The 19,676-nt window shown below is 50.8% G+C and overlaps 1 protein-coding gene across 1 annotated transcript in view; it reads left to right on the top strand.

Annotated features, from left to right (window-relative positions):
* ADAMTS17 (ADAM metallopeptidase with thrombospondin type 1 motif 17) overlaps positions 1 to 19,676 on the top strand; it is a 395,327-nt gene that overhangs the window by 169,023 nt on the left and 206,628 nt on the right. The window contains exon 8 of the mRNA XM_040257013.1: positions 2,024 to 2,129. Coding sequence (XP_040112947.1) covers positions 2,024 to 2,129 — 106 coding nt within the window. The remainder of the gene's footprint in view (positions 1 to 2,023; positions 2,130 to 19,676) is intronic.

Raw genomic sequence — 19,676 nt, 5'->3', positions numbered from 1 at the left:
TCCGATTGATTCACTGACCCGGGAGGCTGGGCAGACCAGGGGTGCGTGTGCGTGTGCGCGTGCGTGCGTGCGTGTGTGTGTGTGTGTGCGCGCGCGCACGCGGCGTGTGCAGCATGCGGATGCCGTCAGTGCCCCGTGGAAGCTTTCCGCCCCACTCACTGCCGGACTTTTTGCAGCAGCTCACAAAGCGTTTTTAAAGCAAAACCAGAATAATGACCTTGAAGGCACCACAAAGGCAGATCGTGTCCTTTCTGGTTGTCATTTTCTTCCTTCCCATCCTCTGCATTAAGATGCCCACGTGCAAAAAAACATCTTGAGGCCTAAGAGCATTTCCTTTCTTTTTTTTGGTGGAAAACAAAACAAAAACTTCAACCCTGGCCAAGCGTGTTTCCAAATAAAAGCAGGCGTGTGCCGTGGTGCCCGGCTCCTGTGCTGCCCCTCACAGGGTCTGCCCCTCGCAGGGGTTGTGAGGGGGCTCCGTGTGTGCCGGGGGGTCTGCCCCGGCTTAGTCTTGATGTCAACAAACAGGATGTTGGTTTAGCTCTTCAGAAGCGGGGAGGGAGGTTCATTTTTAATTCCTAAATCCCCCTACTTACCGTCAGCCCCTTCCCGCCCTGGCCCCTGTGCCCGCGGGGATGCACTTCGCTCCCAAGACTCCTTGAGCACACTGAGGGAGCCGTATGTGGCCACAGCACTTCCCAGGGCTCAGGCCGGTGGGCAGAGGCCCTGGTCCCTGGGTTGCCCGTGCCACCGGCCCGTGCACGCCCAGCTGAAGCCACTGCCTGCTCCGCACCCCTGTGAGCGCACAGCGAGGGCTGCACCGGGCCTGCCCAGGCCTGTGACCCACCGACCGCCCCCCGGGCCCTCAGCCCCTTATTCATGTCACAGGACACAGTGGGGAGTCGGCCACCACCAGCACTCAAATCCTGTCCCAGGCCCTGTGCTGAGGGTCCTTGGAGGGGACCACGGGGATGCCCTTCCGAGGTTCAGAGCTGTGAAGGAGTGTGCAGAGCCGCCACGGGCGGTGTCAGCCTAGAGAGGGGCAGCCGTGCATGGCTGATGCCCGTGACCTACAGCTGTGCCCAGTCCATCCAAGGCCCTCTCCTGTTCGCGGGCCTCTGTAGCAGAACAGCGTTGCTCCCCTGGAATACCCCCATCACCCTCACAGGCCGCCCCCTCCCATCCTCTCTCCTCAGCCCCTTGCTCACAGTGTTCTCCTGAGTCTGGTTCCCCTAGCTGCACTGCCTCAGTCTTCCCATCTCAGAGAAGGTCCTGGGGTCTCTCACATGTGTGCAGGGATGAGCCATTAGACCGTGGGGTCTGTCTTCCCAGATGGCCTCCAGGCCCTTACTCTTCCGGTGTCTTTCACTCCTCCCAGCACCTGGTCTCCTCCTTTGAGGGGCTCCTGAGACATTTTCCTGAACCTTCCCGCTGTCTTTGGCCTGCTCTGAGTGAGCCCTGGCCCTGGTCTGGCTCACCCTCTGAGAGCATTAACCCTGGCGGGGCAGGGCCTTGGGCGGGGGATGTGGAGGCCTGGGGCATGGAGTCTGAAGGAGCCTGCTCACCCCGTCAGGGTCCTCTCCATGAACCTTGCCTTGCTGGCCTCGCCTGGCCCCGGCCCTGGATGCTGAAGTTGGCTGCCTCAGCCTCCAGCTCCAGGTGCCAGTCCAGGGGACCTTGGGAAAGTTACCTTTCCTCTCTGAACGGCGGTTTCCCTGTTGCCTCCATCCTGGCTAATGAGGACTTTGTTAGATAAGATATGCCAACTGCTCAGCCTGACGCGTGTTAAATGCTCGAGAGATGCTTGTGGTGGTTATTGTTATCATTAGACAAATACAGAAGCATCCCACACCGACCAGCCAGTCAGTCTCCATGAGCTCTGGAGATACAGGCCCAGTCCCGTGGTCATCCTCGCCCCCACCTGCCCCTCTCGATGGTGTGTGATGCTGACCGTGTGGATTTGCCCTGCGAGGTCAGGACCTCGCATGTTCTGAAGAGGATGTGTTTTGTGTCTCTGCTGCAGGAATTGCTTACTTAGGAGGTGTGTGCAGTGCTAAGAGGAAATGTGTGCTTGCCGAAGACAATGGCCTCAATTTGGCCTTTACCATCGCTCATGAGCTGGGCCACAAGTAAGTATCAGACTCTGGATTGTTCTGCCTCTTTAAATGCTTTTCTGAATACATATTCTTTTCACTCAGATTCTGGAAGTTCTAAAACAGTACTGCTGGGCGCCTTTGCTTCCTCTCGAGTAGTGACCTAGGCAAGCCCAGGTCCCAGCCCTTCAGGGAATCCAAGAGATCACTGAACAGACTGTCTCTGGGAGCGGAAATGCTCATTTGAGGTTGGTCTGTTCTTAAAGCACATTCTGTAAAGGGAAGAGGTTTTTCTCAGAGTGTTGTTGTGAGTTGCATCCCCTTTCCCAGATCAGCACGATTTTGATTCACTCTAAATATATTCAGATAGTGGGATTATCTTCGGGCCGTTTAATTTTTTTTTTTCTTCAGCCAGTTTCAAACAAAGTCCAACTTTCTGAAAGCAGAATGTCAGTGTCTTAGTTTAAAGAATCATCAGCTACGCCCTTTGTCCATTGGCAAGTCTCCCCTTGAGGAAGAAAGAACCACAGAACCCTAGAGCCCAAAGTGTGGACAGAACTGAGGCTGCCTGCTGGCATTTCAGACGGGGAGACAGCAGGGCTGGGGCTTGAGTGGCTGGCCCCAGGCTGAGATCACCTGCAGGGAGCCTCGGGGGCAGGAGGCCAGCTGACTCTCAACCTGTGGCCCGAGGGTTTTCTCTTCCTCCTGGAGTAGCTGTTTCATGTTTCTCTGAAGGAAACATTGTGAGATGACTGCTTAAGAACTTTAAATAAATAAATTGAGGCCAAAACATGCAAAACAATGGGAAAATTTATATTGGACTGAAGAGAACAAAATTAAATGGAAATCTAGTTCTTGGAGAAAATATATGTATTGTCAGTTTTCTTAGTACCTTAGATAGTAAGATGCCTAGAATCTTAAATGTGAACTCAAGCTTCTCAAGAGTAGAGGCTATGGGTAAGGAGTTCGAAAGCAGCTGTTGTCCCCTAGTCTTAGCCATATCTGGGGCTTGATTTTTTTTTTTTAACCTTGTTTCATTTATCTGGTCTCATTTTAATTTTTTTCACTCCTGTGGGTGGGTTTGTTGTTCACTTTTCTGTCCCTCTTGGTTATCATGATGTGAGTAGAGTAAATGAAAATAATCTTAGGCGTATTTTTTGGTATTAAGGAGAAAATAACAAGTTCTTGGCCAAGACAAGCAAGATGAGCAGTTATCTCTAAGCATACATTTATTTCATCTTGACAGTATGTTTTCATTTATTTTTTATTGAAGGATAATTGTTTTACATAATTTTGTTGTTTTCTGTCAAACCTCAATTGACAGACAGTATTTTAAAAATATTGGTGACAGCACTTTGCTCGTCCTCTTTTGTCTAGACTACTAGGAAACTTTTTAAACTAATTGTAATCAAATTGGTATCCATATCTCAGATTTGTTAAGAAAAATAAAACAACAACAAGCCCCACATTCAATAGTGGGTGCTGAAAGAAAAGTGTAAATGTATATGATTTTGCAAACCACTTCTCTCTGTCAAATGCCCCACCCAGCCCTTTGCAGTACCTGGGAACCCTAACAGTTGTGAGGGTGTAAGGTTGTCGAAACATTTCCCAGCACACAGGGTGTGTGGACCCTTGAAGAGATATATTTATGTGAACTGCTGCCTCCCATGGCAGGAGTCACCCCCACACGTGAGCACATGTGGGCCGCCTTTTCTCCTTGGACATTAAGAACACAGAGCGCCATTCCTCTCTGGTGGTCTGTGTGGTTGTGCTTTATCAAATACTGGCATCTTAATTCGGGAGGTCTGCAGATGACTGATTAGATTCAGTCATATTCCAATAGCCTTTAGCTACCGTCTGTTTAGAATTCTCAGAGAGCTCTTTATAGCTTGCTACTGAACTCTAATTACCTGCAAAAACAAACACCTTATTGTTCATCAAAGCCAGTAAATCCTGCTAGCATTTGGTCCTGCCCCTGGCTGGGTGATGGTGGTTTTCCCAGAGAAGTCTGTTGTCTCTGGTTATTCGCAAGCATTGAGAGGCAGATCTTCCATGGATGAAGTCAGCCTCCCTGTCCACGGACTCCCCTGGCCATCCGCCTGGAGGAGTCGGGGAGGCTGTGTGGAGCAGTAAGGTGGAGGCCAGCCTGCACTTTCAGGAAAGCCACTGGACAGGCTGTTTCACAGATGTGAGCCTGGAAACTGATCCATTCCTTGGGACAGAGAGGAATAATTTAATTCCATGTTTCTTAAATGTGTGTAAACTGACATAGGATGGATGGTATCCTCAGTGATCTGATCCACTGGTCTGTGCTCTCTAACAAAATTTCTTGGTGAGAGTTTTAGAAAACAATAAAGAACACCCCTCTGTGTACCCATGGGAAACCTCCAGAGAGCTCACCCACCAGGCCCTAATCATTTAATACTGAAAAGTGAAGCATCTCTTCTGGAGGATGAATGTGTGTGCCTTTGCATGCAGGCATGCATGGACGTGGCCCTTCTGCTCTGTACCCAGTATACCTCCTGTGAGGAGCAATGTGAACACTTACCCTCAGATGCCAGTGTTAGGAGAAAAGTCACTTTCCATAGCAGCTGCACAGGCCATTTATCAGATGATGAGTGTCACATAAGTTAACATGATTTCATTTTTGCTTTGGCTTTCAAAAACCACAAAGCTAAATGTAAGGCTCGGTTTTAATATCTAACTCATTGTAGTGCTGGCATTTTTCTCCCTCTCTTGTATGCATGGTTTTATTTCAGTTATTGTAGTTCAAAAATAATTCATTTGGTGCCTTGAACTGGCTCCAATCCAATTTGCAGTAAAATAAGTTCTCAATTATAGATTAAATGAAAATTTTTTGACTTGGTAACATCAATAATGCTGCTTTGGACACAAATTAACAATGAAGTAATGATGTTTAAATCACATCAGATCTCATAGAGCACCTACTGTGTACCAGGTACTGTTAGATGCTATGTGTTCACTGTGTTATTGAATCCATCCTATGAGGCAGTTTTCCTAGCTTTTACTTTATAGATTAGGAAACTAGTGGTACTAGTGGTACTTTAGAGACAATTTCTAGTCTCTACCTAAAATGATTTGGGATCACTTGTATGATAATATGGATGTCCCAGGTGGCTCAGTGTTGAAGAATTCACCTGGAATGTAGGAGACTCGGGTTTGATCCCTGGGTCTGGAAGATCCCCTGGAGGAGGGCATGGCAACCCACTCCAGTATTCTTGCCTGGAAAATTCCATGGACAGAGGAGCCTGGCAGGTTACGTCTATGGGTCACGAGAGTCAGACAGGACTGAAGCGACTTAGCACGCACACACACACATATGATAATATATCCATGCAACAGGGCCATTAAAATAAGAATTCAAATTATAGAAATATATGTTATAAAGAAGAGAGCTTGCTATATATCCAAAAAACCAAGGTACCTTCAGTTTGCCAGCAGCCAATGCAGAGAAGGCAAAAATGGCATGGTACAGCTGCCTGAAGGAAGCCAGTGTGTCCTCGAGAGGGGTTTCCCTAGGGAACTCAAGTGCTGTCAGGGAGACTGGCAGTTTTCTGGTGATCTGCCCTGGTGAAGAAGAGGTAGGGCAGAAAAGACTCCGGCCATGGCTTCAGACAGAAGGTGAAGGACCTGCATCTCCTGATGGCAGTCGTGGGGGCACCCTGGGAAGGGGCTGTCCTGTGTTTCTGCCTGGAGGAGGAGCTGGGTCTCTCAGCCGCTCTTCTGATGGCAGCTTTGGGCTTTTTTATGAGCCTGATGCGAAGAGCCAACTCACTGGAAAAGACCCTGATGCTGGGAAAGATTGAGGGCAGGAGCAGAAGTGGGCAACAGAGGATGAGATGGATGGATGGCATCACCGACTCAATGGACGTGAGTTTGAGCAAGCTCTGGGAGATGGCGAGGGACAGGGAGGCCTGGCGTGCTGCAGTCCATGGGGTCGCAGGGAGTCGGAGACGACTGAACGACTAACAACGTGACCTTAGATGCCTTCTTACCCATGATAGGCAGCTACCCCCATCTTTTGGTTCGCCTTGTGTGAGCTTTGGAAGGCGGCTGTCTCCCTGTCTTGTTGTGGTAGCTTGAGAAACCCAGCTGAAAATGAGGCTGGTTTTGTGCCTTCTTGAGCCTGCGGTGACCACAAGAAAGCGATGGTCTTGAGCACGAGCGGGTGTCTGCGATAGACCTTTCACTTTAGAGGGCCGTGTTTCCAGCTGTTGTTGGTTGTGACAGAATCAGTGACATGGAGCAGACCGCCCAGCTGGGACAGCTCTGCCCAGGTTTTTCCCTCAAGTAACCAGGATACCTTGCGGTGAGCCTCAGTGTCCAAGTTGTTCATCACTGTTTGACTTCAGAGAGAAAGCGGGAGAGCTCCAAGCATTCGTTTCTTTGAGGCCAAATGCAGCCCTGATTGCTCATGGGAATAACTCTCTTCAGAAGCTCATATCCATGCTGACTGCCCATGAGAAAAATTAAAAAAAAAAATCAAGTGATACCCTGATAATCAAGGGGAGCATTGGTAATGATGTTAGTATAACGCTATTTTTAGAGGCTGTTGTTTACTATGATTTGGAACTTTTAGTGTTAGAAAGAAAATGTTTCCATGAAAATTGGTTAGAGTGCCTTTTATTTGGGAGAAGGTTGGTCTAATGTGGTGTGATAAGGCCCAAGGGAGACATTTGATTGAGAAGAATGCTTCCTAGTGCAGTTGGAGGCTGGGGGGGCACAGACCCAAGTCTCAGCTGGTCATTTGGGGGCTGGGGAAACCCAGGAACCATGCACGCAGCGTGCACACAGTTGGGTAAGACAGCACCTGGGAAGTGTCTAAACAGGGCTTCCAGGTGGGGTGGGGAGAGTGGAGAAGGACTCCACTCACGGCCTACCTGGCTACCCACTCAGGAAAACAAAGAGCTTCCCTTGCGGAAAATAAATCTCTGCTTCTGTCGGATTTAGGAGGCTCTGTTAGATAAGCCTGTTACACATCAGCACCTGCCTAGAGAGTCAGACCAAACCACGTGACCCCTCCAACCCGCAGAAATCTGAAGACGATGCTCCAGACAGACCCCGGAGTCACGGCCCATGTGCAAGCTGTTGCGGGCCGGGCCTCTCCCCCCTGCTCTTTCTGGGGTCTTTCCTGACTTCCAGATGCCCTTTCTTGGGTCTTTCCATTCTGGAATCTACCTCTACTCTGGTCAGCTGGCTCTGCCTGTGGCCTCTGAAAATCGCTGCCTTCATGGGAACTTGGGAACCCAGCAGAGGTGACATATGGGCTGTGCTGCAGGAGAGGAGCCCCTGAGGCCCTTGGAAGTGCCTGTGGCCAAGTGTTAACAGGCCTGATCAATTAAACCACCCGCTCTGGGGGAGGGATGCCTGGAAAGCTCTCCAGGAGACACCAGGTGCACCAGGGCAGGGCTGCTGCCGGCCTGACATCTGAGACCCTGTATCATTGCTTCTGGCCTCATCCGCCTGCCTGCTCCATCTCTTGCTCCCTGGCCCTGTCCCCCCAGGTCACCCCCAGCATTGAGCCGTGGTGCTGGATGTGCTCCTGGCTCCAGCTCACCCCTTGTGAGGTCACCCTGAATTCCATGCTTTTTCGCCACTCCTAGCCCTGCACCAGATGCGTGCGTGCTAAGTCACTTCAGTCATGTCTGACTCTTTGTGACCCCGTGGACTGTAGCCCACCAGGCTCCTCTGTCCCTGGGATTCTCCAGGCAAGAATACTGGGGTGGGTTGCCATTTCCTCCTCCAGGGGATCTTCCCGACCCAGGGATCGAACCTGCATCGCCTGTGGCTCCTCCATTGCAGGCAGATTCTTCACCACTTGAGCCACCAGGGAAGCCCAGTAGTCGTGCTTATCGCTGGCGAGTCAGGTGAGGAAGGGCCCAGCCCTCCAGAAAGAAGCCACCGCAGTCAGGAGTGGTCCTGTCTTATTGCAGCTGACACCTCCTGGGAGACCTGGAAATGGAAGGAAAGAGCAGAAGAAGGAGGGGGACAGGCAGCCCAAAGGGGCCTGATGCTCCCACCTGCAGAGAAATGCGGGGCTGAGGTTGAGCGATACAGAGACCCTGGCGATCAGGAGCGGTGTTTGATGACACTTGTGTGCCTGCAGACACGCAGTCAGTCCTCGATGGACCCTGGCCCATCAGTGCCTGAGTGCACAACTGGGTCCCCAGGTCCACACAAGCGCCCCTCACCCCCTGGAGCTGGTGGAAGCCCTGCCCTGGCCGATGTCACCCAGAGCGGGGACTCTGCTCCCCTGCTCAGTCCAATGAAGACAGAGGCCAGGTGGCCACCTGCCTGAGGTAAGAAGTGGACCCATGGCCCAGGCAGGTCCCGGGTGAGGCTTGATGGCCTCCAGTAAAGATACCGGTGAAAAGTTAGAGCCAGGCACTCTGGATGTTTCCAGCTAGAACGTGACTCTGCTCAAATGAGTTAGGACAGCGGATGAGGAAGGGTGTCCTGTTGTTGGGGGCCTGGGGACACACTTGTCTGAGGTGTGGCATGGAAGCAGGCTGCGTTCAGTTCCCAAGGATGGTGGTTTATGGGCAGAGGGTGGTTGGCTGCCTGGGGAGCTGAGGAAAGGAGAGGGGACACCTGTTCTGGGAGAACTGGTCTCAAAACTGGAGTCGACACAATTCAAACTGAAAGGAATTGTCTCAGTCCCAGAATAGGCAGGAAGGAAAGCTGTTATCCAGTTGCATGAAGAGGGGAGCAAACTGCCGGTGCAGAGCAGGGGGTCCGAGGCATGCACACAGGGGGTGGAGGGTATATGAGCAGGCAGGTAGCTGCCAAGGATGGCCAGGCAGCCTGCCGAGTCTTTTGCCTGGGTGCTCAACTCCGCGGGCACAGCACGGACATCACGTGGAAGGTGTAGTGGAGAGAGGATTTCTGCGAATGTTATAACTGTTTAGAAATCCCAGGAGGAGGACAAGTGTGCTTTTGTTCTAGTTGGAATTCGGGACGGCTGTGTTCATGTGTGGGTCAGCCTTTCTTGCAGAACAGAAAAGGTGGCCCCCAGGAGGTCTGCAGGAAGGGCTGGTTCTAGGACAGGCAAGTCCCACTCGAGGTTTTCAGAGGGATTTCTCCCTGAATCCCTGAGTCTCACCCTCCATCCCTACTCAGCTGCTATACCCTCCTGCAGCCTCCTCTCCTGGAAGGAACCTTAACTGGTGGTGCCAGTGGTGTTCAGGGCTCTCAGGATTCCCATGGAGGCGCTTGGAGAGGTTTCTAAGTACCATTTCCTCAGCGCTTGGCCCCTGGATTAAAGTTGCTGTAGGAGCATCCTTGACTAGGCTGTCTTATCCAAATTCCAGAGTCATATCAAACCTCATTTACTTTTCTTATTATTTTTAAAAATGTGCCACTTAAAATTCTAAGCTCTTTGACATTCATTTACAAGCCACCCTTCTCCTGGTGTCTTGGATGAGCTAGAATGACTTGTGGCTTCTGGAGGGTTGTGGGGCAGCCACCAAGCACAGCAATTCTCAGCCCCGCTCCGCGTTGCCCTGAGTGACTCCTTCCTAACAGCTCTGCCTCTCTTTCCCCTCCTTTCCCTACTCCAAACTGAAAAAAAAAGCACTGGGCCCTTCGCAGATGGATGGTTTTGAATGCGAGGTACAGGGTCCAGCGCAGCAAGGAACTTTGTCTCTGGGGCCCCATTTAAATGACTTCTCTGCCTTAAGGAGTGATTTCTCATTGCCTGGCATTAGGAAGAGTTGCAGGGAAGTTATCATCATTTCCATTGGAGTCTTATCCTTGCCTCGGATTGAATGTGAGGAGAGAACCCTTCTTCCACTTGACTGGAACACCCAGAGCCACTGTTCTTAAGAGGACCTTGATTGCAGCCTTGCCAGATCTGCCCAGGCCAGGCCTGGGAGGGAAGACAGACAAAGGGAAAGCCATTAAAAGCTCTTCAGTGAGCAGACACATGTGTTCCCACCTGCATCCTGAGCAGCTAGGCAGAGCAGCTATTGGCTGGATGTTATCGCCATGATGGGAAATCCAGCTGGATCTGGGCGTCTGCTGCTCCGAGTTCCGTTACTCTGATAGGAAAGGTTACACAAGATGTGAGAGTGTTTGTCTCCATCCCAGGATTTCTTTGCATTTAATTGTTGGTGGATTTCCTTACCTGAAATCATGTCGTCTGAGCACTGTTTGAGAAGATGGCGGTGCAGGAAGAGGGATGTGAGGTGTGAATTGGGTTTGGCTGAAGAACCAAATTTTGAAATCCCCTCAGAACTTCCTTATATTAAAGACCATCCCAGGAATTAGATGAGATCCAATTTTCTCGTTAGAAACAGCAGAGCTTCTGGCAGCTCCCCGTAAGTGGCTTTTCTCATGGTTCTCGGAGCTGGAAGGGATGTCAAAAATCATCTCAGCCTCATTTTGCAGACAGCTTCCTGTTCCAGGGCTCCAAGTGACTAAGCAGAGACTCAGACCAGAGCCTCGGGCCCGGTGCGGTACCTTTCATACAGCTGAACCGATTGCATGCTGAGGCCGCGTGCTCCCCAAGTGGCTCTTCTGGTTCCGGGCTTACCCATATTTGCTGGGAAAGACTGCTGCTGCTTACCTAACCAGGGTCGTGTAAGCACTGTGGGAGGTGGTGGGGCGTTCTAGCGTGCAAACTTCTCCACAGATGGAGGAGTGCTCTGTTACGGACGGACTGTTTGTGTCCCCCAAACTCCTATGTTGAGATCTCACCCCTATGGTGATGGTACGTGGAGGTGGGGCCTCTGAGCAGTAACTAGCTCAAGAGGGTGGAGCCCACACGAATGGGATTGGTGCCCTTCAAAGAAGAGGCCAGAGAGCTGGCTAGCTCTCTTTCTGCCGTGTGAAAAAACAAGAAAGCAGCCTCTGCAACCCAGGAAGGGCCCCCAGGACCCCACTGTGCTGGTCCTCTGACCTTGGGCTTCCAGCGTCTACGACTGTGAGAAAGAAGTTTCTGTTGTCGATAAGTCACACAGCTTGTGGTGTTTTGTTGTGGCTCACACATGCCCGCATTCTCCCAAGGTATTTGGTTTCATGCCTGAAATCCTTGTTCATCCACTGCCTGCTGCTGATGGAAAATTCCAAAGGCCTGAGGGCAGCTGCACGTTCTCTTCACCCCTGGGAACTTTGCCACCAGCCCAGTCAACGGCAGTTCTGGGAAAGGGCCCTGATCTCCTTGTCCAGTTTTAGGCACCGAGGGCCCACTCCCACCTAGCCTGGAGGTGGTTGTACCAGATGATGGCAGTGGCAGACAGGACCAGCAGAGGAGCTTGGAGGGGCCAGGGGAGCTGGAAATCATGGATCTTGTTCCTAATTTCAGAACAGAGCACTGTGGTTGTCAGGGGCCTGCATGAGGATCTGGGGACGACCTCTCAGAGAAAATGTGAATAAGTGGAAGGACATAGAATGTCGGAGGTTGTAACACTCCCCAGGGTCACTGGATGCCTGACAAAGGCCTCGTCTTAGGCACAGCCGCGTTTCTGTGGTGTTTGAAGGGGCCGCTGTGAAGTGAGCCTGGTGACTCCCTAACATCATCATCAGGAGCAAACGGAGAACGAGGAGAAGGCGCCTTGGTCAGTCCTGAACTGAGCCAGGAAAACTCTTGGGGTCGTTGGAGTCCCCAGAGAGGCTGTGGCTGAGGTGGGCAGACAGCCCCTGGAGAAGCTGGGCCCTGTGACTTGGGGGTCTGAAGTGTTATTGGGGGTGAACCTGCACCTCTACGAGGGCCACCAGGTAGGTTGTTAACGAGAAGGGGTCAGAGAAACAGTGGTGGCTTTCCAAGTCAGACTTGTTAAATTGTCTCTCACACCAGGGCCTCCCGGGCCCAGCGGGACCCCTGCCACAGGGCAGCTTCAGACACACTGAGGACTAACCTGCTGATAACCTGCTCAGGCAGTTTGGTTTTCGGTCAGAGATGCCTTCCAGGCAGGAACACGTGCTTCCTGGGTAAAGGACACCCAACCAGCCTAGGTTGACTGCGTCAGTCGTCTGTGCTGGGGGGAGCCCCGGGATGAATCTCCATGACCTGTGCTCTGCTTCCGCCTGGGAGGGGCGGAAACTGCTTTGGCCGCAGGAGAGAGCTACCGTGCAGACAGAGGCGCTGGCACCCGGCTGCCTGGCCCACGTGGAGCTTGGCTCACTCCGCAGAGCAGGCTCCCAGGACCCATCTCTTTCCCTGCCCCCCGACCTCACCCCACTCCAGCCTGATCTGTTCTTACTGACTTGGCAGCTGCCACCTGAAGCACCCCTTTCCAATGCCCTGTTCAGAATCTGGTGAGAAAGAGCGAGGCAGCCCTGGGTGTGGAGCTACACCAGGGACAGATGGGAGAAACACACTCACTCCTGCTGCACCCACCTTGTTCTTCAGAGACTGGTCCCAGGAGCAGTAGCTGTCACCTGGGAAGCTGTTAGGAATGCAGGGTCCAAGCCCAGCTGGGTGATTCCTTTGCACGTGATTCTTCGAGACCCCATCTCAGAGCAGTGCTCGCTCCTAGCTATATATTGTACCTCTGTGTGTGTGTGTATGTACACATATAAACGTAGAGTTCTTTATATGGAGCTGAAGGGAAAAAACTTTTTTTTTTTTTTTTCATTTTTAAAATTTTGGTCCATGGGGGAGTTTTTAGAACAGCTTTATTGCCTTGACTTTGGAATCTTTTCCGTGGTCCCATTTGACCTGTGCTTCATTTACTGTCCTTGCGATGCCAGCAGCCTCCAGCAGGTCTTTACCAGGCTTCCAGAGTTGATGCTGGGTTTCCATTCAGCTTCCTCTGTAGCTTAGAGACCAGCTTTCCTTGTCATGGTTGGTACATCCCACTTGTTAAAAGTGACCCCACTCTGCTGCTGCTAAGTCGCTTCAGTCGTGTCTGACTCTGTGCGACCCCATAGACGGCAGCCCACTGGGCTCCCCCGTCCCTGGGATTCTCCAGGCAAGAACACTGGAGTGGGTTGCCATTTCCTTCTCCAGTGCATGAAAGTGAAAAGTGAAACTGAAGTCGCTCGGTCACGTCTGACTCTTAGCGACCCCATGGACTGCAGCCTACCAGGCTCCTCCTTTCTTGGGATTTTCCAGGCAAGAGTACTGGAGTGGGGTGCCATTGCCTTCTCTGACCCCACTCTAGTGTAAAGATTTAATATGATGTATCATAAAATCTGATAAATTTGGGGCTAAATACCAGACTGTCAAACTCATGGATATCAACAGACCCGTTTAGGAACATGCTGATCAAGCAGAATTTGGTTTGCCTGTGAGATGAGATTTTCCACAAAGAAGTCGGAAAGAAGCAACAGGACTGAAACACTGAACAAAACTGTCAGACACTCCGGAAAAGCCTCCACCGTGGTGGTCTTTGACATCCCCAAAGGGCAGCAGAGGCCCTTGACCTAAGGCCTTGAGAGGCTGGTGCTCCTGTCTTTCCCCTCCAGTGTCCCTTTCGGTTTCTGTTCTCAGTTTGGAGGCAGTAGCCGTTGTGGGAGAGTCAGTGCTTTTCCTAAGTGTGGCTTCTTCCCACCCTTGCTGCCAGTGACCTGCGTGCGCAGAGTCCACCCTGGTGTTGCCCCTTTGGTAGAATCACGCAGCAGGCAACTCAGTCTCTTAATTGTTTTTTGTATTTAATATCAAAGGTGTTATTTTCTCTTTCCACATTTGCTCATATTATCCAAAGTCTAGAAGACAAGTGCCGCCCCCAAATGCTCTGTGGAAAGGTCTGGAATATGAGAGTTTAGAGTAAGCTCTGAAATCCAGGCCCTTGGTCACTTCTAGCTGCAACATGAGTTGAATCACATTGGCCTAGAAGCCCATCTGCCCTGGGGGTTTGGGCTTTGGTCTGCAGAACTTCTTATACTCTGGTGTTTGTTGTGCATATAACAACTCCTGCCAGGTGATTACAAAAATTGTTTCCTTGTGAAAAATGTCCCAGGAGAGAAAACAATGGGGGCTGCTTACCAAAGTGGAAAGAAAGTTAAAAAGTTCCCCAAAGCGATCCTACTTCCAAACTGGCAGATTTGCAGAGGGTTGTAAAGATATCCCTTTTGAAGGCCAAGGGCGTGGTGTCTTTTGAAGAGCCACACCCCAAGGGACACTGGCTTTGGTAACTCAGTTGCCTTTATCACCGGGCATGCTCATCATGACCGAACTGCCCCGCGAGTCCCACCCAGTGTTCACGCGCTCCTTTAGAGGTTGTACACTACATGTTGTACCAGTAGGAGCTGAAGACTAGATAATGGAGGAGGTGAGAGAGATCAACGGCCAGAAATGGAGGAGGTGAAGGTGCTTGACATGATTCAGGCTTTCTTGGCTCAGGCTGAGGAGACTTGATTGCAAATGAGAGCACCGGCAATGAGGGAAAGCAGGGGTGCTAAAGACTAAAATAGGTAAATGCTGTCATGCAAGAGGGGAATGAGACAAATGGCGTACATTTTAGACTTGGGATATTAATATTGTTTGGAGGAAGGATTCCAAAATGACTCATCAAACATCATTTGTGAGCGCTCAGGTTTAAAAGAGGCAATCCTGGAAGTCGGCCGAGAACCTCCAGACAAGTCATCCCCAACAGATCTGCAGAAGCAGAGAATGTAAAATGTAAATTTCACCCAGGTTTCTGCAAAACTCTTAACACTCCTGATGGGAAATATGTGGAACCATGGGCTGGATACTGCTGCAGTTAAATGAACTTATAACTTGAACTTGACTCAAAGCATCATTATCAGAAGAGAAATATCTACCTGGGAGAGAGGCTTCTGGCTACCCTGGGGCCCACTGATTTAACATTTCTATCATGAGCTGCATGCATGTGGAGAGAAGACCCATGCCCATCAGACACTGAGATGGCGCAAAGACAGGAGGGGGAGTGGTGTGCAAACATTCAGAAAATATGAAGTTCTTGACCACCTAGAAAAGTGGGCCAAATGCTGAAAATCATGATCGCATTTCATTTTCACCTCCAATCCTATGGTATTATTATTTGCATTTTATAGAGAGGTCCAGGGACAGTCCACTGGTAAGTGGCAGAGTCAGGCTTCAAGCCCTTTGTCAGTGTTGAAATCTGTGCACTAACCATATGACTTGCAGCTTTCCAGATGGTATTTAATATGAGTTAAGCCCCAGATGAAGTAGATGTAATGCACAGGAGGGTGGAAACATGGCTTAATGGCAGCATGTGTGAAAAGATTTTGGCCCCTGCCAGCAAACACATGTGTCTCTACTTCCGCATTGTACTCCATTGACAGACATTACTAATTGATCCCAGGACCGTTTTCCACTGAGTTCCAACTCATAATCCTCCCTAACTCTGCAGCAGCCCATAGAGTAAGATTGGCACAAGAGATGAAACTGATTTCCTATATGTAAGGGGTTACTGTTAGCTGGTGAGCTTCCCTGGTGGCTCAGATGGTAAAAGCATCTACTTGCAATGTGGGAGACCCAGGTTCGATCCCTGGGTCGGGAAGATCCCCTGGAGAAGGAAATGGCAACCCACTCCAGTACTCTTGCCTGGACAATCCCATGGATGGAGGAACCTTGTAGGCTACAGTCCATGGGGTCACAGAGTCAGACATGACTGAGTGATTTCACTTTCACGTTCATGGTTAGCTGCATACTCATTAAAACACATGCATTCTTAGGCCCCGTTAACAGGAGCCTCATCTCCAGAAATGAAGAAGGCAGTGATGGCTCTGCTCTGCCCTTCAGAGGTTAAGTGGCATCAGGAGTCTGGCATTCAGTATTGGGAAGTCTATTTTTAAAAAGAGCACAGGAGGCAGGATTATGCCATGTGAAAGGGAAGGGGTGATGAAGGGAAGAGCTGGAGGAGCTGAGTGTCTCTGTGCTGAAGAGCAGGGCTAGGGACACAAGCACTTGGGGGCACATGAGAGGCTTCTGGGCACAAGGGGTCTCTGCACAGCCCCTGAGAGAGAGCAGGGTAAAACCAGCATGCTCAAGACTCGTGGAGAGCGGCTTCGACCCAACGAAGAAAGAAAGCTCATCAAATTTGAGTTCTCTAGCAGTGTTGATTTCCTGCACAGAGCTGGTTCCTTGCAGCCTGGGGATTGAAGGAGAGATTCTTGGAGCATGGGGAGAGTTGAGCTGGTCTCTGAGCTCACATCAAACCCTCCCCTTGTTGATCCTGACCCCCGCACAACATAAAGGACAAACTAGGCCAGGATCTGGGCAGTGCCCAGATCCTAAGGCAGAATGGCAGCAGAGATGCACCCATGTTGAACAGCAGCCCCTCTCACGGGTTTATTATACAGGCTAGTTTTCAGTGTCTTCCACTCATTAGTTCTTTCAGTCCTCCCCACCACCCTGTGGGGTAAGTACTGTCATTCTCTCCATTCTACAGGTGAGGAAGCTGAAACACAGGTTACATGACTCACCACAGCCCTGGAGCTTGTAGGTGATGGAACCAGGATTATCATAATATAAAGTTATGCCGCGTTTGGAAGTAGCAGGCTGTTTATTGTGGCGTATGACGTGCAGGACAGTCAGCCCCATAAAAGGGCCATGTTGAGGGTCCTCAGAGAGGAGGCAGGAGGGTGGGAATGGGCCTTGAGGGAGGAGATTGCAGAGTAGTCAGAGGAGGGGGGATGCATGGGTGGCTGAGGGTGGTGAGCCAGGGACACAGTGGGCAGGGTGCAGAGCCTCCCATGGAAGCCACTGTGACGGGGGTCAGGCAGGCCTGGTCTAGAGGTCACGGAGAGAAGGTGGTGACAGTCCAGGGAGGGAGGAGCTCTGACAGAGACCATGTACCTTGGCACCTGTGTAGCCAATGGCTGTCAAGCAGCGCAGGGGAAAGTCAGGGCCCATGCTGTGTCCTAGGACGCAGGCCTCCGAGGTTCTGCCCAAGTGTGTAGCCCAGGCCTGCAGCTTTAATTCAGGTTTTCAGGGAGAAAATCCTGAAGGCAGCTTTGCCACAGGTTGAGTCAGTTAATCTTCCTATGTCTCCAACTTCCCCATCTGTATAGTGGGCACACTGACTTTCCCTCCTCCGTAGCATGGTTTAGAGGATTCAAGGAGTCAGTGCTGGCTTTGGTCCTGGCCTGAGCTGATGTAAATTCAGCTTTTCCCTGCTCCTCTCCTTTAAATGCAACCAAATGTACCTTGAGAATTATTCAACAGACAATAATAAAAGGGCTATGAAAGCTGGGAAGAAGAAGGCAGATTGGCTGGGGTCCTGAGGACCTGAGAAACAACAGCATGGTGAGTTCCAAGGCTTTCTTTTTACCTCCCATGTGTCTGGATTTGGGACCTAGAGGTCTGTGACCTGGAACCATCAACAGATACAAACGTAAAACCCAAGAACACCTGCTCCTTGAGCGATGGGCTGGGAAAGGCAGAGGCCAAGGAGACCTTGTGCGGAGCCTGGTACACCCCCTTCCATACATAGCATGTGTTGGGCTGGCTGAGCTGCTGGCCACTGCATGGTGAAGCCCAGCTCGTGTCCCTCAGCCAGCAAACAGCAGGCAGCAGCCCAGGCCTGTGCCTCCTCATCCTCATCCCCGTGGCTCAAGGAGCCCCAGCCCAGCAGCTTCCCATTCCCATAGCCCTCCGGGCAGAGGGTGGCCGGGTGACACCAGGCAGCTGGTGGGAGTGCCTTCCGCCCCACAGACGTCGCCACAGTTAATGAACAGGAGCCCGGGCAGCACTGTTTTCAGGTACCCAGGGTTCACTCACCAGACGGCTGGCCATACAGCCAAACACTGGCCCGGATGCAGACGAACCAGGTCGCTCATGTACTCCTGGTGGGGAGGTAAAGTGGTATGGCCGCTCTGGAAAATGATCTGGCAGTTCCTTTTAAAACTAAGACCCAGTGGTTGTACTCCTGGGCATTTATCCAAGAGAAATAAAAACTTATTTTTACATAGAAACTTGTACGTGAATGTTTATAGCAGCTTTTGGTTGTAACAGCCAAAAGCTTGAAACTACCCAGATATCTTTCAGTGGGTGAATAGTTAGACAAGCTGATACATCCATACCGTGGAATACTATTCTGCAGTAAAAAAAAAAAAAAAAAAAAAACAGATGATGAATGCAGCCATGGGAATGATACTGAGTGAAAAAAAAGCCAGTCCTAAAATGACGCATACTGCCTGATTCCATTTATATAACATTCATGGTGTAACATAGAGATAAAAGTGTTAGTCGTGTCTGACTCTTTGTAACCCCCTGGACTGTACCTCTGTCCATGGAATTCTCCAGACAAGAATACTGGAGTGGGTTGCCATTTCCTTTTCCAAGAGATCTTCCCAACTGAGAGACTGAACCTGGTTCTCCTGCCTTCCAGGCAGATCCCTTACCATCTGAGCCACCAGCAAGGACATAGAGATAGGGGACAGATTAGTGATGGCCAGGGTTTAAGGGGTGGGGTGGAGGGGGGCTGTGGAAGTGTAGTCTATTGGTGATGCCACGACTTCCTGATTGTGGTTTATAGGTAGCAACGTGTATGAAGAAATTGCCTAGAACTACACACTGAGAGTGTGTATATGAGATCTAAAGAAACACAACAGGTTGCATCCATGTCCACTCCCTGATTTTAATTCTGCACTGTAATTATTATGCAAGATGTTACCATTGGGGGTGTGTGTATAGGGGTACAGAACCCCACCTCTGTATTTTCTTTCCAGCTCATACACATCTGTAGTTATTTCAAAATTACAAGTTTAAGAGAGAATGCCTTGAAGGTCTTCCGGAAATGCAGGTGTCCAGGCCACACCTCATAGCAATTGAATCAGGATTTCTGCTGGTGGGAACCAGGCATCCAAAATTTTCTAAACTTCGTTAGGTGGTTTGAACACACAGCCAAGTTTGAGGACCTGTGTTCACTCCCCTGAGCAGTTATCCTGGACATCATCGGCACAGCTGCAGGAGCAGCACCTGCCCTCTGGCTGGGCGCCGTTTGAAGCGCTTTGCATCCATCATCTCATTTCACCATTGATAATGACCACTATCGTTTATGCAGTGCCAACATCAGCTCTCCTTCCCCTTCGTGGACCAGTTATGATGGCTCTGGAAGCACAGAAAAGGCAGAGCTTCCCTATCCTTGGCACACTCACCTCATTTTGAAAAGGAGCCTGAGTGGGTTCTGGTTTGGTGCCATCTCCATGGGTCTTCCCTGTAATGAGAGAGAAAAGGCAAGGGGGTTGGAAGGGGATGGTGACATAACTTGTGTGTTCGTGCTTCTCAAGAGCTCTCTCTCCCCTGTTTCAGAAACAGGGCGGGATGAGTGGGCCTTGGGAAACCTTTGCCCATTGTAGTCTTTGAGTTTTCACATTTGTCTTCCTCCTGCCTGAAGAGGGTCCTCTGTGGTCTGGATGCATCTGTGCTGATGGGCGATGGTGCCCTGGGGAACATGGCCAATGGAGTGGGGGAAATGGGAAGCCAGAGAGCGTGGTCCGTTGGCCCCAGGGACCTGATCAGCTCCTAGGAAACCGGCAGATATGACTCCGAGGAAGCCCTCATGCGTGTGACAGTCACAGACATTTAGGGTGACGCAGAAAGAAATGACAGCTTGGAAGCAGAGGAAGTCCACACGTACGTGGCTCTGTTTCCCCTTGTTTGACCTCAGGCCTGGGCAGTAGTGCCTG

This window comes from Oryx dammah, unplaced genomic scaffold (assembly GCF_014754425.2).
Source record: "Oryx dammah isolate SB20612 unplaced genomic scaffold, SCBI_Odam_1.1 HiC_scaffold_16, whole genome shotgun sequence".
NCBI classification, from domain to species: Eukaryota; Metazoa; Chordata; class Mammalia; order Artiodactyla; family Bovidae; genus Oryx; species Oryx dammah.
This window is presented reverse-complemented; position numbering and strand designations above follow the sequence as displayed.